Genomic DNA, 24368 nt, shown 5'->3' on the forward strand with positions numbered 1-24368 from the left:
AGTCCTCAAAGAATTTTGGTCCTCTACAACTACTCTTATCTTGGATGCCCTACCACATCCTCAAAGACTATTGGATACCAGATACTTACCCAATCCTCCATTCTATCTTCCCAGGTGAAGACAAGAATGATGTGTCTATCTCTCCCTCTCAATTAGGAAGGATATGCCCATTCCAATGACGAAATGTACCCATTCCTATAAAAAGAATGTACCCAAGCTCCCTCTTGACCAGGGAGTTGCTTCCAACAACTCTTTAGGTGGAGATCATGGGACAATTAGCTGCTTGAAGAGCTCCTCCTTTCAATGTCATGAACTACTTTTTCTTTATTCAGGAATCTTCATCTTTTTGGGACTTCTTTGTAGGGCATCGACCATCCATTGCCTTCCATTCATGAATTATGTTAGTCATGTCATCCTTTCTTTCATTGGAAAGTGATCCATTAGTCCATATATGGCCTTTCCTTCATACCTTGCTACCTTCTTCGCAACATGTTTCATTCCGGATCTTTCATCCTACCACATGAGTGTCAATTGTAGATGACTTCTACATCTCTTCCTTTGGTAGCCCTACATTAGCTCATCCAGATATTGTTCAAAAATAGAAAATGAACATTAAATCAAAAATACCTTTGTGATGTTCTTTCATTATGACATCTCCTTGTTTGCTTCAACATCCTGCATATATACTAACACATCTCCAAAAAGATGCACAACGTCAAAGGTATCTTTCTTTTTCATACTTTATCAGGATCTTTATATCTTTCCCATGGAGATATCATAGTCAAATCTTCTAGTCCTTGGATGTTGATTGCCTTCTCCATAGTTGCATTTTTCATGATCTCTTCCTTTCATAGTTCTTTCAACTTTGTCAACCACCTCATATTTCATATGAGGTCATATTATGTTGATTTCATCTAATGTGTGAACCATGTCTTCATGCATCCTTTCATAGGAGGAGATCCTTTATTTTGATCATGCTCTTAAGGTAGAGCCCTCATTCATGATATCTGCAACCATATGACATCACTCTATTTTATCAAGTACAAGCATACATACCTCATCTCTTTCTTTTGGTCATCTAGACTTCCTTCGGCAGTGTCCTTGATTGAAATAATTTCAATCCCTTGACCTGCTTCACTTCTTTTGACATCATACCATCATCCCATGAATCTCATACAAGTTGGAATTCCTAGCGAGACACTTGCTTCTTCCAATAGGTGAACCTTCCAATGAAGATTCCAACAGAGGATCTTGATCATCCTCATCCTAAAAATGCTCCTTTTTCTCAAAAGTGCTACTTATGCTTCTAATGAGGTTACCAAGAGCTACACCCTTCTATAGATAACAACCATAGACTTCTATTTAAGTCATCTTTCATGCTTCTTTTTTATGATGTCACGAGCTCTTTCTTTCAATCGTATGCTTCTATGATGCCATCTGCTAACATGATGCATCTTATCATGCTTCTAATGATTCCTACCATGATAGTTATACTTTACATTAGAAAACTTGAAAAGAACTAGTTGAGGAAGACTATCTCAATCATAGTAGAGAACTTCCTCAATGGATTTCTTATTTTCAGCTTCTTCCACTTCTTCAGTGATATGGGCTTCTTCCACTTCTTCAGTGATATGGGCTTCTTCCCTTCCTCTTTTGTTGTTGTCCTTCTTGAGTTTAGGACAATCTCTCTTGTAGTGGCCATATTCTTAACATTCGTAGCAATGAACCTTTGCCAAATTCTTCTTTCTTTTCTAAGGACCAAATTTTCCAAACTTCCCTTTTCTTTTTGCCATAGTAGCATATGTTTGAGTTTGTTCAATTGATCCTACATCAGATTTTGCCTTCAACCTAGTTTCTTCAATTTTGCATAGTGACCATAGATCATTGAATGGAGTAGCTTCCTTCTTCCCATAAATACTTTATGCGAAGTTGCCCCATTCTTCCGGTAGTGCATTGGGCAATATGGTAGTCATCTCTTTGTCAGACATTATCTCCCCCAATTCTTGTAGTTGATATCTTATTTCAGATATCCAAGATCCTCATAAAGTATGAGACTATTCCTTCTTCTTTTGATATCTTCATCTTGTAGAGTTTTTGCCTTAACGAGATTACATCTCTTGCAGTGTTTGCAGAGAACAATTCTACAAGTTTGTCATATATTTCTTTTGAGGTTTCTAATTTTGATACATATGGAATGAGGGGATCCTTGATGGATTCTATGAGAATTCTTTGGGCCCTTACTTCCCCTTTCATATACCTTGCAAGTGCTTGAGCATCTTCCTTTGGAGGTTTGAGAATTGAGTGACAACTCGAGACTTGCCCCAAGACCACACCAAGTGGATTAATATTTATTCCACGTTAGCCCAACTATGGATATAAGCAGCAACACATACTGCAGCCCCATCCCAAGGCTCATACAATCAGCTTGCTCTCCAAAAAACCTAGCTATTGAAAACCAAGAAAACCCTAGCCAATGTCAAGAAGCTCCAACAAGCAAGCATCACATCAGCAAGTCCTAGGCAAGATGTTTCCTCTTCTCCACTCTTCAACAAGTCCCCTAAGGTCTAATCACAAAACCCTAGCTCCATTATCTTCAAGGGATGAAACCCTAACCCTAGTATTCAAGATGCTCGAAAATCTCCAAGAAACCCTAGTGCCTCTAAAAAAAGAAAGAAAAAGAACAAAGATGAAGAATTGAGAGAGAGAGAGAGAGAGAGAGAAATGTGCTCTTCTCCTCACATCTCTAACACAAGATATGATTCATGATTAATATGAGAATGATGGAAGGATTCTCTCCTTCCTCTATATATATGAGAGATAAGGGAAGCCAATAATGCATATGTGGGCTTTGTTACCGCTCAATCTGTCATCCTAAAATTGTAAAATGTCCAAAGCACTCAAATGATAGACTGGTGTAACTAGGATGTTGGCCATTGTGAACTCACCAACACTCATCTACTCTTTAGGTTGGCTTTCCTTCGGCTCAAGGGAGGCTTCCCTAATTAGGATTGTTGGAATTCTAGGGAAATGAAGGGCAAAGGTAGCTAAGAAAGTAAATTCCTGCAAAATAGGTTATAAAGGTTGTAGAAAATAAAGTGGACAGTAGGATCGAAGATTAATGCCTAATCCATTGGGAAAATGGGGTCATAACAAGGGCTCAAATGGGAGGCTGTCCTGAAGGTGGAAAGAGTACAATATGGCTGAAAAATAAAAGCTGATTGCACTCTTCTCTGTTGTCCTATATTGCACAAATAAACCTAGTTTTGTTATGTATGTATATAACATCCCACACTCAAGGAGGTTACAGCGATCAGAAGTTATGTTAATGTGCAAATATCCATAAATAGAAAAGGAAGTACAATCATGCACAAAATTCCATTGATAACCTAAAATGAAGATGGAAGAAATATACAAAGTTCTTACTACTTGAGCACATGTAAAATGAAGGTGGGAGGAGTATACCAACTTCTTATTCCTTGAGCACATCTCAAAAGCCATTCTAGCAAAATGGAAACAGCAATAAAAATGTGAAAGACAACCTCACCCACACGATAGTTCTAGAGCCTCCAAGCACATCTAAGAAATATTGCATTAAGCTCCAAGGGAGAGAGTTCCCCCAAATCCAACCATGCCGAAAAGAAGTGAGGGAGATGCTCTTTATATTTAGTCACTAGCTCAACCTCTTACAATAAACAATAGTATTTCCTTTATTCTAGAAAGCGTTGGAAAGTCTCAACTTTTTAATGTATTCCATTAGCTTTGATATGTGACCCTTCATGATAAACTATGTTGCCAGGAAACGTGGGTTTGAAACAAGGTGCATGGGTTTGTCGGGGGTATATTATAATTTATATATATATATATATATATGTAAATATAAATATTATATTTTATAAATTATAATATATATGAATTTGTATATTTTTCAACTTTAAACAAGAAAACTAAAATATTTATGATTTAAACTTTACATATTTAAACATGCACATCATTGAACATTCAACATTCATAATGAAATTTCAAAATTTCTAGTTTGATATCAAGTGCAAATTGGAGCTTACATATTAATGAGAATCATGATATATGTCCATTGTCATACTACATTCAAAATTTTCCTTAAGGTATCTCCGAACAAGAACTAGGAAATTTTAAAATACTAAAATAAAAATAGTTAATAGTGAACAATGGCTTCCTCAAGCCATGTCATCAACATCACTCATATCTTCAATTAGCATGCTCTCTAGGTAGGAATCACTCGCATCTTGAGGCTCCTGCTCATCCATAGCAACTAGAGGTAGCTCAATAAGGCCATCTGGTTGTATCTCCTCGTCCACACACATAGCATCATCTGTGTATTGGTCCCATCTCCTGAAAGGACCCTCCTTGTACTCAGTGTCTTTTCGAGATATGAGACAAAGTGTGCTATGAATGTACACTAAGTTCTATGCCTTCTTTGAGCCCAACCTATTTCTCTTTACTAAATGGATAAAGGCATAAGTACTCCAATTCCTTTCGCAAGATGAAAGTACTCCAATTCCTTTCCCAAGATGAAGAACTAGCTACCTAGAATATTAGGGGAAGCACATTAAATTAATTAAAATTTTAAAAATAAAAACTAAAATGAACCCCAAAGAACCCGATTTTGGGGTTCCAAGTAACCATCATCAAGGTTCTTTGTACCCGTCAAGACAAAAGAACCCAAAAATTTTTAATGGAGAACCTGGTTTTATGGATTCTTCTCAAAAGCACCCGTACTTGAATCTAGTACTTGGGGATGAGAACCAAGGACGAGTTCGAGAACCCCACCCCCGAGTTCGCGAACATGTGCAACATAGATGATAAACATGTGTGAACGTGATGCCACTCCATGCTCCAAATGAGAATACAGCTCACTTATGGAATGCAAGTGACACAAGCAATGTATAGTAATCCAATGCCACAATTCATCATTTGTGCCATCGCATGGGTAATATGATGGGCCCATTCAAGCCATATGAACGATGTTTACATAATACATGAGACACATGAGGATGTTAGTTCTTTTATCATACTTGATTAGTCAACAAATGACTACATATAATAAAGTAGGAAAGCTCTAGCTATATGTGAAATTGAGTTCATGTGTATGGCACCCCAACATGGTATAAAGACGGCCCATCACAATGCTAGCTCCATAACATGTTTTAATTAACAAGTGCACCCTTATGTAATCACCCCCTTCGATACATAATGTGTGACGGCCCCTCCTTTCAATTCATTGAATGTGCTACACAAGCAGCAACGTGTCATATGACGAAGCGGATCCATGATAAGTTTAACATTACTAAATTAAGGATCACATCCAAATCATCATCACATGGACTAAGTATATGGTGCCCACATATAGTATAATACTATAATCATACATCCATTGCATGTGAGAGTGACTCCCTTTAAAAATCATGTGGGTGAAAAGGGCATAAGTTATTGTATAGAAATCAACAAGTTATGGGGGGCTCAATAAGAAAATGCATCCACAGATGTACCCAACACTTAAGTATGTGAAAAGGACCCACCACATAGTATAATATTGTTAGACACACACATGAAAATGAAGAAGATTAGATAAGTGTGTGATACATTTCTCATTCATATGATACACGTAAATACATTTCTCAAGTGAATAATCCAAATTCACACAAACCCTGTGAATTACATTTCCAACATTCCCCCCCTTAATTTGAAAGGATGTATGCGAGTCCAAGAAGAGAGCTAAAATCTGAAAGTGCATAGCTGCCAATGTGAACCATCGTTGAGAGTCCAAGGGACCTTGGAATATGAATCCAACAATCATAAAATGTAATTATGTGTATCAATTTTATGATAAAGTAAATCATGCTTATCTTTCAATTTCTTGTGCAACCTAACAAATATGATAAAGCCCCTCGATATAATAATATAATTTGCATGAACATGTGCCCTTTTAACACACATGGGGAAAATAAAGCTTAGGTCTAAATGAATACATGTTATTTTATGATAGTATAATAAGACAGAGAAAAAGTGAAGTGGTTAATAGGGACATAATCATCTTATTTCACATGCATACCAATGTGGAGCAAACCACATATTGTTTTGTACCATGAGAATAGGATTGGTGCCTCCTAGCACACCCACCATAAACCAAAGTTAATACCAAAGGGAACCATGCTTCGCACCCTTATAACATTGCCATGAAATAGGTTCATACCATGCATCCACCAATGATATACCATAGAACCAAGGAGCATCAAGACCCTAGACTTCTAACCCTCATGGCTCCATCACTCAAGATATGCCACAATGAAGAACCAAACAATGACAATCCACCACATAACCCACTTCTCATCCCATTCCACAAACAACCTCCACCAACGTCCCAACCTTTGGAAGGCTAAGATCATGATGCCAACCTAAAAATCCTTGAAACATGTGATCAAAATCACAGGTGCAATCCTCGTGCAATATGGTGGGTATCAGGACTAAACCCTAAAAAGCAACCTACAAAGCCATAAGAAGGCTCACACGAGGAGCGCTACACTCCCAGGGTACACATGTCAAGCTCCAAGGTGATGTTTTACACAAGTAAAGACTCGAAGGCAATGGCACTCAACAAGATTTGTCCAACACTCATCCTCCAAGCCTCCAAGGGCTCCAACACTCCTAGTGCTCCACTAAGTTCACTTCTACGACAAGAAAAGTATCACAACTCAAGCGTTCCCAAGTCAACTCCATGTGTTCATGCAAACATCCAAGCTACCTCACATCATCAACGGATCAATGTCATCTTTTAGAATACAAAATATTCCTCTTCTTATGCAAGGCATTTTCCAAAAAAACAACCTCCATGTGGCCAACAAGTAAAAAGTTGCCAAGTTGTCTGGAGATCTCCAATACCTAAGGAAGAATATCATGCAAGCATCCAACTAAAGGTCAAGCAACCAAAGTAAGACACCAATGAGTAAATCCATCATGAATCATCAAAGGGATAATCATGTACCATGTACCACAAATCTCATGAAGCAACCACAAACAATGTGTAAAAGCTACAAGCGTAACCCTAAAAGCTAACATAAGAGGGAGGCATAGAGCAGTGACACCTCATCTCCTAGATCCATGATATCTAGGGTAGACCCCTGACCTTCACCGATGAGACCATTGTGACAGTGTGAGGTTTGAGCTCAGGGCAATTTTTCCATCCACAGTAGATACCCTCCTTCACACTCATCTAGATCTCAATCAACAACAACGTCCTCTAGGAAGCACGTTGTTCCCATGACTTCGGTGCTTCTAGATCTTCCAGTTTGTCCAGATAGTTGTCCACTAGTAATTTTTCTTCACTTCAATCTCAAATGGTAGGAGAGTTCCACCCACTTCTAGTAAAGATTTAAAGGTTACAACTCCTCCTAGTCATCATCTGAAGGTAATGGCTCCTCCAAACCATTAGCACAATCTCCAAGCACCTCAACTGAGATAGTTCTCTCATTTTTTAGTTCGTTGAGAGGGGTCCTTTCTTTTGTAGGACTCCCAGCTTTATACCTTTTTTCATCATAGAATATAGAAATTAGATTCTAGGTCTTTGACCTTTGAGGCTAGGCATTCTTTGTAGGGGTTGCAATTGCACTCCCACTATGTATTGTTTCTAATATATTTAGCAATCCCTTTGACTCTGTATGGCCATTTATTGGAACTAATACAAAGACTTCAAATGTCAATTGAACATAAGAATAAACTACAAAGCTAGGGTCTTTGAACCATAGAAAACAAGAGATCCATGTTGCTAAAAATCCTAATAGGATTATGTGGCTACTTGATTTTGCATTTGTTTCATAATTATCCATAGATTGGAGCATTGAGTGTGACTGTTCAGTCAAGAAAGAATTTTACAGTTCATAGTAGGATCTGCATTAGTCACATGGGCCACCCAGCTAGTAGAGAATATCAACAGCTACTTGGTATTAATCATATCTATTATAATCAGAAAGGCTTCACCTTTGGACGAATCTATGGTCGATAGAACATAAGGCTACACAAGATTAACCACTGATCCAGTGGTAACATATTTCTTTTAATGGAAAAAAACCCCGGATGTTATTGAAACCCTAAAAGCCTAAAACCATAAGCCCCATTCCTAGTCTATAAGAATAGTCATCCATCCCATTCAAAAACACAAGATAAGTTCATATTTCTGTGATTGCTTGGAAATTGGAAAGAAAAAGAAGCTTGGCACTAGAAATCAAACTTTGAAGCAACAAAGGGCGAGAACTTTAGTGGTCATGAAAGCTACAGGAAGGCCATTGTCTGTTGTTCTTTGTTTGAGCATATTCCCGGTTCATAAATTCAGATTCCATGTTCTCATCTTGTTTGTGTTCTCTGTTTGCTTATGTTGTTAGCGTTTTTTTCTCCAATTTCCTATAATTAAACTGAATGTTTGGCCCAGTTTTCTTTTGTTCTCTCTAGAATTAAACCCTTTCTGAGTGCCGCCAAAGAAATACCATACCCATCCAAATGCCCAAGAGTTTTTTTCAAATCCTTAACCACAAAAACTCTTCATTTATTTCTATAAAGGCGGCATTTCAAAGTGACAGGCGGACAATCTACAAATGGAAAAGGTTTATGAGCAGAAAGGATTGCCAAGAGAAAAAATTAACATCCGCTGCAAGTGTTTCACCATGTTAAGATATGGCTAGTAGTCTGATGTTAGAACTACTTAAGGATAGGACATGCAACATAATTAAGCCAGTTCTGTCTTTGAACATGTTCTGAAATCTATCGATATGACAAGTTTAAATTAACTTTTACACTCATTGTGTGAAGAAGGAAACAACAACATGCCTAATGAAACAGTGTGGTTAAATTTCATGTGCATGGCTTGGCCTGTCCCAGTTTTAGGAACATTACACTGATGAGACGCCCATTTTTGTATTATATTTTTTCTATGAGATATCATTTCAGATTTACAAGTGATCAATGACAGTTATCAGTTATGGTCCACTGATGGCTAATATCCAAGACATCATTCATTTTGGCTATAACTTATAGTTTTAATGTTGTGACTCATGAATGGTTTTGATTCTTAAATCTGATCTTCATATGTGTGTTTTTCAATTATAGAAATATATTTATATTTTGTGCTGTCGTTTCCCTGTCATATCCAAATCCTGGCTTTTCAAAAATTTAACAGATCCATAACCAGATGCATATCCTGGTGATTTTGGTTTTTTGCCACTTGGTTTGAGGGGTAACCTACTTTGCATAGCCTAAGGTCGTAAGTCATCATGAATGTACTGAAAATGGCCACAATAAATGATACTATAGCAGAAGAAACCAGAAATCCTATTCTCTAAATCTCTCTTCTAGTAGGAAAAATATGGGAAAAAAAACATGCAATTTGAAATATGGCCCCTTGTCAAGGTGCTACGAGCACAAAATCCTTTTGGATAGATGCTACAAGGATTAGCTGAAGTATAGGTCAAAAGAGCTTTAAGAACCTAGGCTCAAGCCACAGCATGCAACCAAGAAACCTACAATGCAAGGTCTTGCTGGACCCTCTAATTGTGGTCTGCCCTCTTATTGTTCACCTTATCTCTCAGTGCAGAGAGTGGAATACACTATTTGACTTCAACGAGTACATAGCATGTCTTCAGAAATCACTCAAGTGTATTTGACGCATTTGTGCCGGGGGTTATATCAATCCCAATGGTTGAGCCCTATGTCCTAATTGTCCAATATCTTCAATCACTAAATTGCACTCTCATTGCATCCCATAAAAATGTTCTCATTCATGTTCCCAATACAGTTTGTGGAACACTGTAGCACAAAATTACAGACAATAGCACCATTAACTATACTAGTGACCTCCAAAGCATATGTATATCATTGAATACAATCCTATGTTCCAACTCTAAGAGCAAGGCGAAAAATGTCAGCATATATTCTACAGCATCAGCAATGCATATATCATTTCAAAACATACATTACTCCAATTGAATCGAAGGCGCCCTGTCTCCTGGTTTATAGCATATGCCATGGAAGAATCCATCTCACTGTATTCTATTACTCTGATAGATCCTCCTTTACCCTGCTGGACAAACACACCAACCTTCTCTTGTGGATATGCCTGCTTTGCACAACAAGATAAATTAGCAAATAAATAGCACATGAACAACAAATTCAGCTTTGAAAAGGATCGCTAATGTAAACATCAGGGAGTCCTAATCCTATATTTCTGATCAGAATTCCAGAAATATTGTAATGATTCAGTCCGTAAAATATTAGAATCATAATCAGTCTGGAAAAGGAAACAAGAGAGAAATTATATAAGTATGGTCAGATATGAGAGAGAGGGAGACAGAGAGAGATGATCCAGCATAAACATAAGCATAAGAAACAGAGTTTAGTTAACATGCTCACAAACATACCTTACGAACAACCTTGGCTGCAGTAGCTACACCTTTATCAATACAGTAACCTAGGAAAATTGGATCCGCAACACGGACCTGATTTCATGAAATATAGCAATAAGAACAAGTTTCCTTCATGAATACTGCTATATAATGTACATTCGCAGCTGTCATCGATTGGATCTTACCAAAGCATTGTCAACTCCATAGCAATCAACATATTTGATCCCTTTCATTGCCATATCATCCAAGCATTTTGAGGATTTCAATGCTAACACACCAATTCAACATATAAATAAGCAAACACCGTTATGCAACAAAGTTTTAGAACTTAGAATTCTATAAATCAAAATTAAACTCAACAAATAATAATAGATTTTTTCTTCAATAAGCACACCTGAATAAACACCTCCATTCCCATCTGGAGCCCTTGCAACCTACAGTTGCAGAACACTTTCTTTTAATAAGCTAATATGATACATGAAACTAAGTTGAACTAACATGAAACGCGTATGCATTATTCAATGTGGAATCACCAAGAGATTGATAAAATAGGCTACAAAAAGAAACTCTTCTTCATCAAATGTTTGCATATCTCAATATATTGTAGCGACCAGCATTCCACTTAACTCCATATCTTGGACATTAACAAACATTTACTCTACTCATCCCAGACTATTTCAACCATAAGCACAGTTAATTTTCCATGAAATTCTGCAACTACTTAGATGAATAACTGAAAACTAAAACTAGTTTACTTTCACCAAGATACAGAATTGTCTTAACAACGTATAAGCAGCAGAATAAAAACATAGATAAAAACACATCACACAAATTGATACACTTATTTTTCTCAGGAAACCCAACAGGGAAAAACCTTTCTCCTTGATGTGGTATTTTATTGATCTTGAGTAATTGAATCAATTACAAGGCAATTTGTGACTTTGAGAACACACTTGTTCTCCTGCTGATCTAGCCTGGACTTGCCCTGCCAACCCTTGATCCCAGCTCCTAATCCTTTGCGCACTTCCTGACCCTATTTCCTTGCGCACAAAATCTCCTATTTTGTAGCGCACTAGGCTCCTATTTTTGTGCGCACTTGGCCTCCTATTTTGTAGTGCAAATCTCCTCAACAAACTCGTGTGCTCTTGCTCCTCAAGGCTACGCACACCACAAGCAAAGAGATCTCACAAAAACTTGTGCACACAACAATGAATAATCTTTGTGCCTTCATCCTTCTTCTATAGATTCGATCCATGCTAAATTAAACAAGTACAAATTTGGAACCCGAGTGGTTAATTGGCAAGTTAACTAAGAGTGAACTCCTCCCTCCAATCAACACTAGAGTCATAACTCGTCCTTCCTTCAATCAAAGACTGAAGTTCCAACTTGTCCTAAACTGAACACGTGAGTCGTAACTGCCACCCAACCCTGTAGTTAAACTGAAGAAGCCTCCACGTAACTGATCCTCCAACACCATGCATGAACTGAAGTCTATCTCATGATTTCGAACCATGCTAAGAGAAAGGCAAACTCGTGGTCTGTGTAGCTAAGGCACAAGCTAGAAGACCTTCACTCACTACAATTTTCAACAAGTACAAGTAATCTATATTTTGTAGCATGTAACACTCCTTTGCATGTGGCCCATCTAATGTCAAAGAGATGACAGAAACATTTTTATCTTCATGAATATAATGTTTTGATACCCCAATAATTCATTGATTTATTATTGCTAGGTTTCTCAAAACAACAATTCAAAGTAGTCACAACTGTGTGGAACTTGTGTTTGTCTTGGTACACTATTAACATACAAACCCTTCTCATAACAGTCCATAAGAGTGTGTCAAAGAACCAGCCTACTTGCATGGGTTATATTGTCATGTGTTGCTGCGACGGAATGCACATCAAGCCTTCAAATGAACACCCTCACTTCTCAAGCACCCATGTTATAGAATGCCTAGAGTGTAAATACAAGCCACATCTCCAAGTCAATTAGTAAGACGTACTAGTAACCAGGGAAAAAAATGCTAAACATGCAGATTCCAACCTTCATTGGGTGCTTGAGGACATTCAAATCAATACATCTGCACGCCCAAGCTAAAACTATCACAAGTTCCAAACAGCATGGAAAACACCCTTCAAAAAGGTTGATAATTTGGCAATGGTTATTGTTACCTTCCCAACTTGTGCTTCATTATAAAATCGCCAATCCAGAAGGTGCTGTAAGGAATTCCGGGAGATTCCTCTGGCTTGGTTTCCTCCCCAATTCTCCAGCAATTAAATAATTTCACAAACAATGAACAGGAATGCTGTCTACAAACTGAAGAAGAAACACACATAGAAAACTTGTCTATTTTATTCAACTCAAGCTGATATATACTATTACATCTGTGATCAAAGAAAAGCATACAATCGAATCCAGATCAAAACACAAGCTAACAAAAGAAGAGATCTCCTAACAAACTCAAACCTTCCATAAGATACTTATCTACTTAGATAACAAACCAAACCAACAAAGCAAATAAGCCTTACACTAAACTCATCATTCTAACAGGTGCAACCTAAGCAGGAACTACTATGACAGGTACCACTGTCACCTCAGAAAACTATCCTCTTCACTTTAGGCCGGCTCTCCTCCAGGTTCCAACTCAAGGGGGGTATCTCTGAGTAGGATTATTAAAGTTAAACAATGAGACAATAGATGATAAAGAGTAGCTTTAGTAAAACAATGTTATTTTTCTAATTTTTAGAGTTAAAAGAGTGATGAAGGGATGTAGAAATTAGTGTCTGTTACCACAAAATCTAGCACCCCTAATGTGTGAAAGTCCCAAGCATAAGGTGTTAGTTTGTGTAACTACGAAAGGCTAACGATTATCACCACAGTAGCACTTTTTCACTCTTCAGGTTGGTTCCTCTCCAACTCAAGGGGGTTTCCCTATGGGAAACGATTGTCTCCAAGTAGTTTGATGTGAATCTATGAGGTTTACTGGACCAATGTATGTGTTTAGAATCTTGTTGAAGTATTTTTGCAGTTGTAAGGGAAGGTTCCAACTCAGGATACAAGTCTTCTTATGATTTCTTGATTGAAATTTAATAGACTTCTTTTAAATCTGAATTTTAGAGACATCTTACTGAAATATTATTTCAAATTTGCATTAGAATTGAGTAAGAAAATTTATGTAAACGAGAAGTGAATGCTCAAAAACAGATTATGAAAAATAGATTACAGCAATAAGAATTGATGCAGAATGTAAAAATTTCCTGATGTAAACAAAGCAAACTCCTCAACATATGTGCCACATTAATTAAATAGCTCATCAAGGTGGCAAATGTTAGTGTGAACAAGGCTAAAGTGAACCCAACAAATTAACACGAGGGCAAGCACTTTCTTGAAATCATTTATTATGTCAACTGCCTCGGCATGTGTGCCAAAGCAAGCACTACCTGTTGAAAAATAAGTAACTAGGTTCGGTCTTCATATATATGAAATGTACTTCTGATTCTTGTATTTTGTAAAATGAAAGAGAAATTATTGTTGTTATTTTGGAGCACAGGTTTCATGCTCAAGGTCTTTTATTTTAGAGGTCAAGCACCCATTGAGTGCTTCTAGGGTTTGTCCTTGGTCAAGAAGTCAAAAGAGTCATTGTCATAAGTTGAAGACCCCTTCGGGCACATTGTAATTTGTAAAAAGAATTATTTTTGTATTAAAAGTGTCAAAATACCCTTCAAGACGAAGTTGGCCTGGTAGCTAAGAAGTCAGCCCAATTTGAGAAGCCACATCCACCTTAAGAAGCCTATTATTATAAAGTAAGGAACTCAACCTCCTTGGGATACATTCACTTCTCACCCATACAAGCAAAGGAGAAGCACAAGAAGGCTAGTGAAGGAGGACAAAGAAAAGAAGTTTTTGGGCTTATTCTCTCTCACACGTGCAAAGAAGGAAGGCTAGGCTTTGCTGCTTCAAGGTTGAAATTCTCTATCTGCTGGAAGAGGATCAAAACTTTTGGAAGAAGGGCCTAATAGGTCACCTACTAGCCCTAGACAAGGAAGCAAGGCAAGCAAAGTTGTTAAGAGGCCTAGGAAGGCTAAATTTCACTCACACATGTGGATGCAGTGGCAGCTGCAGGGGGCGAAAATTTCAGATCTGCAGTAGAGGCCAAAATTCTGATGTTGGGGGTCGAAGTTGTGCTGTTGGAAAAGATTTGACTAGGTTTGACTTGGACAAAGGAAGCACATCATCTGGAGAGGTCGAACTTAGCCTTGGAAGGGTATTGGTCTTGGTATAGAGGTCTTGGAATTCGTCAATTGAATAAACTATAGGAAGATCTACTCTGTAAGAGGAATTGGATCTACCTCGCTAGAGCTGGAGAATGGAGGAAATATTCATCTCAACAATATCCTGTTTGTTCCAGGTTTGCATAAGAATCTTCTTTCCATTTCATGTCTAGAAGATAAGTGAGATAGAATTGCTTTCATAGATGGAAAGGTTGTAGTATGGGGTAAAAACTCGACCATAGAAGATGCAAGGATGATTGGGATCCATGAAGGAAGACTTTACAGATTGTTAACTCCCCTCGCTCAAGCTTTTGTTCACAATGAAGTGAGCCCATGTGAACTTTGGCATAGAACATTTGATCGCCTTCACTACAAAATCTTACCTACCCTAAATTCAATAGTGAATGGGATCCCCGAACTAAAAGAAGATCATGTAGGAGTGTGCAAGGGATGTGCATTAAGTAAAAACACCAAAAGACCATTTGGAAGCAGCTTCAAGGTCAAAAGAAATTATGGATCTCATTCATTTCGATATCTGTGGTCCTATGACTACAAAGTCTCTTGGAGGTCATCTATATTATGTAACATTCATTGATGACCATTCAAGGAAAACTTGGGTTTATATGATGAAATCCAAGGATGAAGAATTTATCAAATTTCAAGAATTCAAAGTTGAAGTATAGAACCTTACAGAAAAGAGAATCAAGATTTTAAGGTCTGATAATGGAGGAGAATACACATCAAAGGAAACTATAGCCTTATATAAGGAGTCTGGAATTAGGAGGGAGCTCATAGTCCCACATAATTCCGAACAAAATGGAGTTGCAGAATGAAAGAATCGATCCATTGAAAAAAGTCTAAAAGCCATGTTACATGATCAAGATTTGCCAAAATTTATGTGGGGTGAAGCTACTAAGATAGTTGTTTACATACAAAATTGAAGTCCCCACAGGTCACTAGATAACATGACTCCCAAAAAAGCATTCAGTGGGAAGAAAACAAGTGTGGACCATCTCCGAATTTTTGGTTAACCTGTCTATATTCATATACCAAAAGACAAGAGAAATAAATTGGATCCTTCAGGCATGAAAGGAACATTTGTTGGCTACAGTAATACTTCAAAAGCATATAGGATCTACATAAAAGGACACCAAATAGAAGTTAGTCGAGATGTATATTTGATGAAAGTATTGCAGTCAAGAAATCAAAGGTACTCCCGGTGGACTCTAATTATGAAGAACTTCCTATATTTGAAGAGGAAGGTACAAGGGAGGAAGGAGAATCATATCATGAAGATGAAGGTCCCAGTGAAGCAGTGCAACCGGTGGTCATCCCCGAAACTAGAAAGAGACCTAACTCGTTGAAGTCTACTCTACTAGATGTAGAAGGTCATGGGGTAGTCAAAAGCACGTTCAAGGAAAGTAAGAAGTGTTGAATTTCCACAACCTTGGGTCTAGAATAGAATCTTAAAATCTCTTATGCTACCAAACCAAGAATCTCAACAATACTACTTTGCAAAGCAGAATATAAACAACAGTAAATCACATATGCATAAAATATAAACAACTTTTTACAGTTTTCAACCCAACTTCGTTGTATTAAACAACATATAATACAACAGAGTAGGGCTCCCGTACCAGGGATAATGGCCCTCATACATCCACTAGTACAAGATACAAACTAGGGCTTGGTGTTAGTCCATCGACGACCAATCTGCCCTCAACAAGATACTCTGACCATCTGGCCAATGAAGTCGACTCTCAGCTCCCCTCGGTCGTACCCTGTACTTGCCCGATCTTGTGGCTCCTGATCTGCAGCTTATGTCTCTATCAATGCTCCAAGTCCATCTGGCCACTGAATCTCAACTATCCATTCTGCTCACTAGTTGATCGTTCGTCCATCAACGCATCAACACATCGAGACTCCTGTCTAGTTGTTCACAGTTCCACTTGTGAACAACTCTCAATCTGCCCACTGTTGCTCCTCAGCTACTCAGGGACTTCAGCCCACAATGATCTTCCTGCGTTGCTCCAATGAAGACCAACATAGGGCACATAGGGCTGCCACCTATCACTGCAAGATGTCCATCTCCCACAATGAACACAGGCTAGGAGGACTGCCCATCATCTACTGTAGAAGTCCTTCTCCACACACAAGGCTAGGGCTACTCAACCGCTCCTTGAGCTGATCAAATCTTGAGCTCAACTTCAACCACTCTAGTAACCACCCAGGTCCATGAAGATGGTGCACATCGGGCTCCAACTTGGACACTATCACATTGTCCTCCAAGAGACCATAACTGCCCAATCACGTCCAGACTTGGTCTACTCTGACACTGCCCTCCAACAGTCCACGAATGACCAAGTACACATTGTAGCATCTGCTCCTAGTTAAGGCATCCCCACACTTAGGAGACCCTTACACATGGTTGTCCACAAACTCCACCAATCTGCCCTTTGCTTCTGCAATAGAGGACTTATTGCACAAATCGGGCACATCAATATGTCCTTCACCTAGGACACCATCAACTCATCATCCAAGGGAACATCTGCAACACTCCTTGTTGTTGTCATCTTGCCTTCCAATCTGATGTGCAAATTGTCACCTTGGCTGCTTGGTAGGCCTCCCAACAATCCACGTGGGTTCCTCCAAACAACTCCTAAGGTCTCCTACAAGCTGCCCATCAATCTGATCCAAGCACTGGTCAAAGCAATGACCCAACGCACCTCCACGCGCTGCCCTCCAAGTCTGTTGTCCCTAATTGTGATTGGTTAGGGCATCTTAGACTATTGTAATAGCCCCTAAACAGTCACCAAACAGTACTTAAATTACTGCGGCCTAGGCAAGGAATAATGCCTTTCTCGTGAGCTGTTTTTCTGGGCATTTGGCAGCCCTTAAACAACTCAATGCAAGCCTGTTTTGGATGCAGCCCTCCAACAGCCCACCTTAAACAACCTTCTTCTAGCCCTCAGACAAATCCGCAATACTCCCAACAAACTCGACCTTCCTCCAAGGGACCTCAGCCCCTCTACCAACAATTCGGACCCCCAAAACAGTGAGCTCAGACCCTTAACACAATCCTTCTTTCGTGTTGTTCCTTCTTCCTCCTTGTTGCGGCTAGGGCACAAGAGAATCTCTCCAACGAGCTCTCCTCTTAAGAATGCATTGCCCCAAATGGATGAGTTAATGCCTCTACATCACCCTCTATTTATAAAGAAGAGAAGGGCTCCTTCGTGTTAGTTTTAAGTAGCATCGGAAGTGCTCTAGCCTTGAAATTTGGTGGAGAGGCTAAGCCGCTAAGGCACATGAGTTCTAAAGAACCCAGAAACTGTTTGGTGAAATTCCAGCCGGATTGTATCTTATTAAAATAATTAATATTTTTAATGGGGTTCCCAAGTATAAACTTAGGAAAATTAAAATATTAAAGGGTATTAATCAAAATATGAGTGAGAATGATCTAGAAGGCAGATCAAGTCATGTTTTAATCTTAGCCGTTGATTAGAGACTTAATCTCAGTCATTGAAGTCTCATCAAGAAAAGTATAAGATGGAGGCTAAAGTTTATTTGGAAACACACATAGAGAGAACGAATTGATCTAGAGTTCGATTTCTGGGGCTAGGATGCTCAGAAATTCGAACTAGGTGATCATTCTGCAGCAGAGGGGCAGTGAGAATCCGGGAGAAAGACTTTCCGGAGAATACTAACAGAGAGAACGAGAGAGCCTGTGGAGGCAACGCAGTAGCCGAGAGAGTTGACGTTGGGCCAATCTAGACCCACGCAACCTTGATGCAAAGCCAGAAGGGCCAGCACAAAGGAGAAAGTTGCCTTTCACACAGAAGTCGGAACTGCCGGGAACTATCGGGATCGCTAACATAGAGGGCAGAAGAGCTGACGCAAAGAGCAAAAGAGATGACGCAGAGCTTCAAAGGTTGACGAAGGGCCAACACAAAAGTAGTCGGGGTTAGCCAGTCTTGTTGCCTGATCAACCGGAATCTGCCGGTTGAAGTGAGGTAAAACTCACTGAAATTTTCCGCCAGTATTTTCTCTGTAAAGGATTGTTAGATGAGCATCCTAGATTTGTATTCAAATATTTCTACTGCATAATAATAAACCCTCAAAGCTGTTGCACCAGTTTTCCCGCATTAGGTTTTTTCGGGGCTATTTTGTCCAAAAATAACTGTCCTATGTATCTTGTTATTTGCTTAGTTTTAAGTAGCATCGGAAGTGCTCTAGCCTTGAAATTTGGTGGAGAGGCTAAGCCGCTAAGGCACATGAGTTCTAAAGAACCCAGAAACTATTTGGTGAAATTCCAGCCGAATTGTATTTTATTAAAATAATTAATATTTTTAATGGGGTTCCTAAGTATAAACTTAGGAAAATTAAAATATTAATGGGTATTAATCAAAATATGAGTGAGAATGATCTAGAAGGCAGATCAAGTCATGTTTTAATCTTAGCCGTTGATTAGAGACTTAATCTCAGTCGTTGAAGTCTCATCAGGAAAAGTATAAGATGGAGGATAAAGTTTATTTGGAAACACACACACAGAGAACGAATTGATCTAGAGTTTGATTTCTGGGGCTAGGAAGCTCAGAAATTCGAACTAGGTGATCATTCTGTAGCAGAGGGGTAGTGAGAATCCGGGAGGACTTTTCGGAGAATACTGACAGAGAGGCCGAGAGAGCCTGTGGAGGCAGTGCAGTAGCCGAGAGAGTTGACGTTGGGCCAGTCTAGGCCCACGCAACCTTGATGCAAAGCCAGAAGGGCCAGCACAGAGGAGAAAGTTGCCTATCACACAGAAGCCAGAACTACCAGGAACTGTCAGGATCGCTGACATAGAGGGCAGAAGAGCTGACGCAAAGGGCAGAAGAGATGACGTAGAGCTTGAAAGGCTGACGCAGGGCCAATGCAAAAGTAGTCGGGGTTAGCCAGTCTTGTTGCCTGATCAACCGGAATCTGTCAGGTGAAGTGAGGTAAAACTCACTCAAATTTTCCGCCAGTATTTTCTCTGCAAAGGATTGTTAGATGAGCATCCTAGATTTGTATTCAAATATTTCTACTGCATAATAATAAACCCTCAAAGTTGTTGCACTAGTTTTCCCGCATTAGGTTTTTTCGGGGCTATTTTGTCCAAAAATAACTGTCCTATGTATCTTGTTATTTGCTCAGTTTTTTGTTTCATGAGATCAAATATTTAATTAGTGTAGGTTGTAGAAGTAATTTGCTTCAATATTCAGAAGAATAACTTGATAATGTATGTTAAAAATCAAGTAGGTGAAGTAAATTCAAATTTGCTACAGTAGGGGTTCCTTCAGTGTAGGAGTTTTCACATGGTATCAGAGCATTGATTTTGAAACAAGGAGAGCAGCAGATCCAGTGCTGAGCAGTGAGGCTGAAAGCTGCACTTGGCAACAATTTGAATCCCCTTGAAGGGATTGCACAGTCCTTGCCGAGAAGCAAATCTGAGGATATCTCTCTCTGAGAGAGACAACAGAGAGGTATGATTTATGAATCGTGTGTTTGCAGAGGCAGAGGGAGTGACGCAAAGCCTCACCGCAGTGCTTGAACGGCACAGTTTCTGCCGGGGAAAAAATCCGTTGGAAAAGAACGAAGACACATAGAAGGGGAATTTTCTCCTCAAAGAACTTTTTGCTTGAATTTCTCACTTTGTTGAACAGTTGAGCAGTGCTAAGCAGTGACTAGAGGAGTCAGTTCGACGGTTGGGTGAGATCATGGGCTCAGAGATCGGGACAGGTTGGACAAAGCCTCCAACTATGTCATATGGAAGACCAGAATCTTAGTTGTTATGGAGGAGTACCATCTCGAAGCCTACTTCAAGAGTATTGTGGTTATTCCTGCAGACAACAATAAAAGGAAGAAGTATGAATGCAGTGTTAGCAGTGGCAGTGCTAGCAGCATAGCAGATGCAACATTTGGGAGGGAGTTGTAGTATAGATGCAGCAGTGACAATGGTAGTGTCATGGGCAGCAGTGCAGTAGTAGCAACAGCACAGTGTCGGTGGCAGCAACAGTGCAGAAAGGACGTGCTTGAGAGACAAAGCAGCATGCAAGTGCACATTGTTGCTAGAGCACTTTCCTCGCTAAGAGGAAGTGTTAGTTTTTGGTAGCATCGAAAGTGCTCTAGCCTTGAAATTTGGTGGAGAGGCTAAGGCAGATGAGTTCTAAACAACCCAAAAACCGTTTGGTGAAATTCCACCCGGATTGTATTTTATTAAAATAATTAATATTTTTACAGGGGTTCCTAAGTCTAAACTTAGGAAAATTAAATTATTAATCGGAATTAATCAAAATATGGGTGAGAATGATCTAGAAGGCGGATCAAGTCATGTTTTAATCATAGTCGTGCTTAGAGACTTAATCTCAATCATTGGAGTCCCAACAAGAAAAGTATAAGTTGGAGGCTTGGGGTTCTTTTCGAAACACACACAGAGAGAACAAATTGATCTAGAGTTCGATTTCTGGGGCTATGAAACTGAGAAATTCGAACTAGGTGATCATTCTGCAGCAAAGGGACAGTGAGAATCTAGGAGGACTTTCTGAAGAATACTGATAGAGAGGCAAAGAGAGCATGTGGAGGCAGCGCAGTAGCCGGGAGAGCTGACGTTGCGCCAGTCTGGGCCCACACAGCCTTGACACAGAGCCAAAAGGGCCAATGCAGAGGAGAAAGCTACGTATCACGCAGAAGTCGAAACTGTCGAAACAACTGGGATAGCTTACGCAGAGGGCAGAAGAGCTGACGCGGAGCTTGAAAGGTTGACATAGGGACAGCGCAAAAGTAGTCGGGGTTAGCCAGTCTTGTTGTCGGATCAGCCAGAAGAAGCGGAGAGATCCTGTGAAGGCAACGCAGTAACCGGGAGAGCTGATGCTGGGCCAGTCTGGGCCCACGCAGCCTTGACACAGAGCCAGAAGGGCCAGCGCAGAGGAGAAAGCACTGGTCAAAGCAATGACCCAACGCACCTCCACACGCTGCCCTCCAAGTCTGATGTCCCTAAATGTGACTAGTTAGGGCATCTTAGACTATTGTAATAGCCCCTAAACAGTCACCAAACAGTCCTTAAATTATTGCGGCCTAGACAAGGAATAATGCCTTTCTTCTGAGCTGTTTTTCTGGGCATTTGGCAGCCCTTAAACAACTCAATGCAAGCCTGTTTTGGATGCGGCCCTCCAACAGCCAACCTTAAACAACCCTCTTCTAGCCCTCAAACAGATCTGCAATACTCCCAACAAACTCGGCCTTCCTCCAAGGGACCTCGGCCCCTCTACCAACAATTCGGACCCCCAAAACAGTGAGCTCAAACCCTTAAGACAATCCCTCTTTCGCATTGTTCCTTCTTCCTCCTTGTTGTCGCTAGGGCACAAGAGAATCTCTCCAACGATCTCTCCTCTTAAGAATGCGTTGCCCCAAATGGATGAGTTAATGCCTCTACATCACCCTCTATTTATAAAGAAGAGAAGGGCTCCTTCTTGTTAGTTTTAAGTAGCATCGGAAGTGCTCTAGCCTTGAAATTTGGCGGAGAGGCTAAGCCGCTAAGGCACATGAGTTCTAAAGAACCCAGAAACTGTTTGGTGAAATTCCAGCCGGATTGTATTTTATTAAAATAATTAATATTTTTAATGGGGTTCCTAAGTCTAAACTTAGGAAAATTAAAATATTAATGGGTATTAATCAAAATATGGGTGAGAATGATCTAGAAGGCGGATCAAGTCATGTTTTAATCTTAGCCGTTGATTAGAGACTTAATCTCAGTCGTTGAAGTCTCATCAAGAAAAGTATAAGATGGAGGCTAAAGTTTATTTGGAAACACACATAGAGAGAACGAATTGATCTAGAGTTCGATTTCTGGGGCTAGGAAGCTCAGAAATTCGAACTAGGTGATCATTCTGCAACAGAGGGGCAGTGAGAATCCGAGAGAAGGACTTTCCGGAGAATACTAACAGAGAGAACGAGAGAGCCTGTGGAGGCAACGCAGTAGCCGAGAGAGTTGACGTTGGGCCAGTCTAGACCCACGCAACCTTGATGCAAAGCCAGAAGGGCCAGCACAGAGGAGAAAGTTGCCTATCACACAGAAGCCGGAACTGTCGAGAACTGTCGGGATCGCTAACATAGAGGGCAGAAGAGCTGACGCAGAGGGCAAAAGAGATGACGCAGAGCTTCAAAGGTTGACGCAGGGCCAACGCAAAAGTAGTCGGGGTTAGCCAGTCTTGTTGCCTGATCAACCGGAATCTGCCGGTTGAAGTGAGGTAAAACTCACTGAAATTTTCCGCCAGTATTTTCTCTAAAAAGGATTGTTAGATGAGCATCCTATATTTGTATTCAAATATTTCTCCTGCATAATAATAAACCCTCAAAGCTGTTGCACCGGTTTTCCCGCATTGGGTTTTTTTGGGGCTATTTTGTCCAAAAATAACTGTCCTATGTATCTCGTTCTTTGCTCAGTTTTCTGTTTCATGAGATCAAATATTTAATTAGTGTAGGCTGCAGAAGTAATTTGCTTCAGTATTCAGAAGAATAACTTGATAATGTATGTTAAAAATCAAGTGGGTGAAGTAAATTCAAATTTGCTACAATAGGGGTTCCTTCAGTGTAGGAAATTTCACATGGTATCAGAGCATTGATTTTGAAACAAGAAGAGCAGATCCAGTGCTGAGCAGTGAGGCTAAAAGCTGCACTTGGCAACAATTTGAATCCCCTCGAAGGGATTGCACAGTCCTTGCCGAGAAGCAAATCTGAGGATATCTCTCTCTGAGAGAGACTACAGAGAGGTACGATTTATGAATCGTGAGTTTGCAGAGGCAGAGGGAGTGACGCAAAGCCTCACCGCAGTGCTTGAACGGCGCAATTTCTGCCGGGGCAGAAATCCACTGGAAAAGAATGGAGACACGTAGAAGGGGAATTATCTCCCCAAAGAACTTTTCGCCAAAAAGTTTGAATTTCTCACTTTGTTGAGCAGTTGAGCAATGCTAAGCAGTGACTAGAGGAGTCAGTTCAACGGTTGGGTGAGATGGCATCGCATGGGCTCAGAGATCGGGACAGGTTGGACGAAACCTCCAACTATGTCATATGGAAGACCAAAATCTTAGTTGTTCTGGAGGAGTACCATCTCGAAGCCTACTTCAAGAGTATTGTGGTTATTCCTGCCGACAATGATAAAAGGAAGAAGTATGAATGCAGTGTTAGCAGTGGCAATGCTAGCAGCATAGCAGATGCAACATTTGGGAGGGAGTTGTAGTATAGATGCAGCAATGACAATGGTAGTGTCATGGGCAGCAGTGTAGTAGTAGCAGCAACACAGTGTCGGTGGCAGCAACAGTGCAGAAAGGACGTGCTTGAGAGACAAAGCAGCATGCAAGTGCACATTGTTGCTAGAGCACTTTCCTCGCTAAGAGGAAGTGTTAGTTTTTGGTAGCATCGGAAGTGCTCTAGCCTTGAAATTTGGTGGAGAGGCTAAGGCAAATAAGCTCTAAAGAACCCAAAAACCGTTTGGTGAAATTCCACCCGGATTGTATTTTATTAAAATAATTAATATTTTTAAAGGGGTTCCTAAGTCTAAACTTAGGAAAATTAAATTATTAATGGGAATTAATCAAAATATGGGTGAGAATGATCTAGAAGACGGATCAAGTCATGTTTTAATCATAGTCGTTGCTTAGA

At 39.8% G+C, this 24368-nt stretch overlaps 1 protein-coding gene across 2 annotated transcripts in view; it reads right to left on the reverse strand.

Moving 5' to 3' along the window:
• Window positions 1–24368, reverse strand: part of LOC149246761 (UDP-N-acetylglucosamine diphosphorylase 2-like) — an 82699-nt gene that overhangs the window by 22469 nt on the left and 35862 nt on the right. For both annotated transcript variants that reach the window (XR_016266554.1, XM_089458017.1), the window contains 4 exons: window positions 10819–10858; window positions 10610–10692; window positions 10440–10517; window positions 9995–10138 (listed from right to left, as the gene is read on the reverse strand). Coding sequence is in view for 1 of the 2 variants with exons in the window: in XM_089458017.1 (XP_089314143.1) it covers window positions 9995–10138; window positions 10440–10517; window positions 10610–10692; window positions 10819–10858 (345 nt within the window). In the remaining variant the exon portion in view is untranslated. The remainder of the gene's footprint in view (window positions 1–9994; window positions 10139–10439; window positions 10518–10609; window positions 10693–10818; window positions 10859–24368) is intronic.

Source organism: Pinus tabuliformis, chromosome 7 (assembly GCF_031772625.1).
Source record: "Pinus tabuliformis cultivar Carrire ecotype Pingquan chromosome 7, CPIR1, whole genome shotgun sequence".
Lineage (NCBI taxonomy): Eukaryota > Viridiplantae > Streptophyta > Pinopsida > Pinales > Pinaceae > Pinus > Pinus tabuliformis.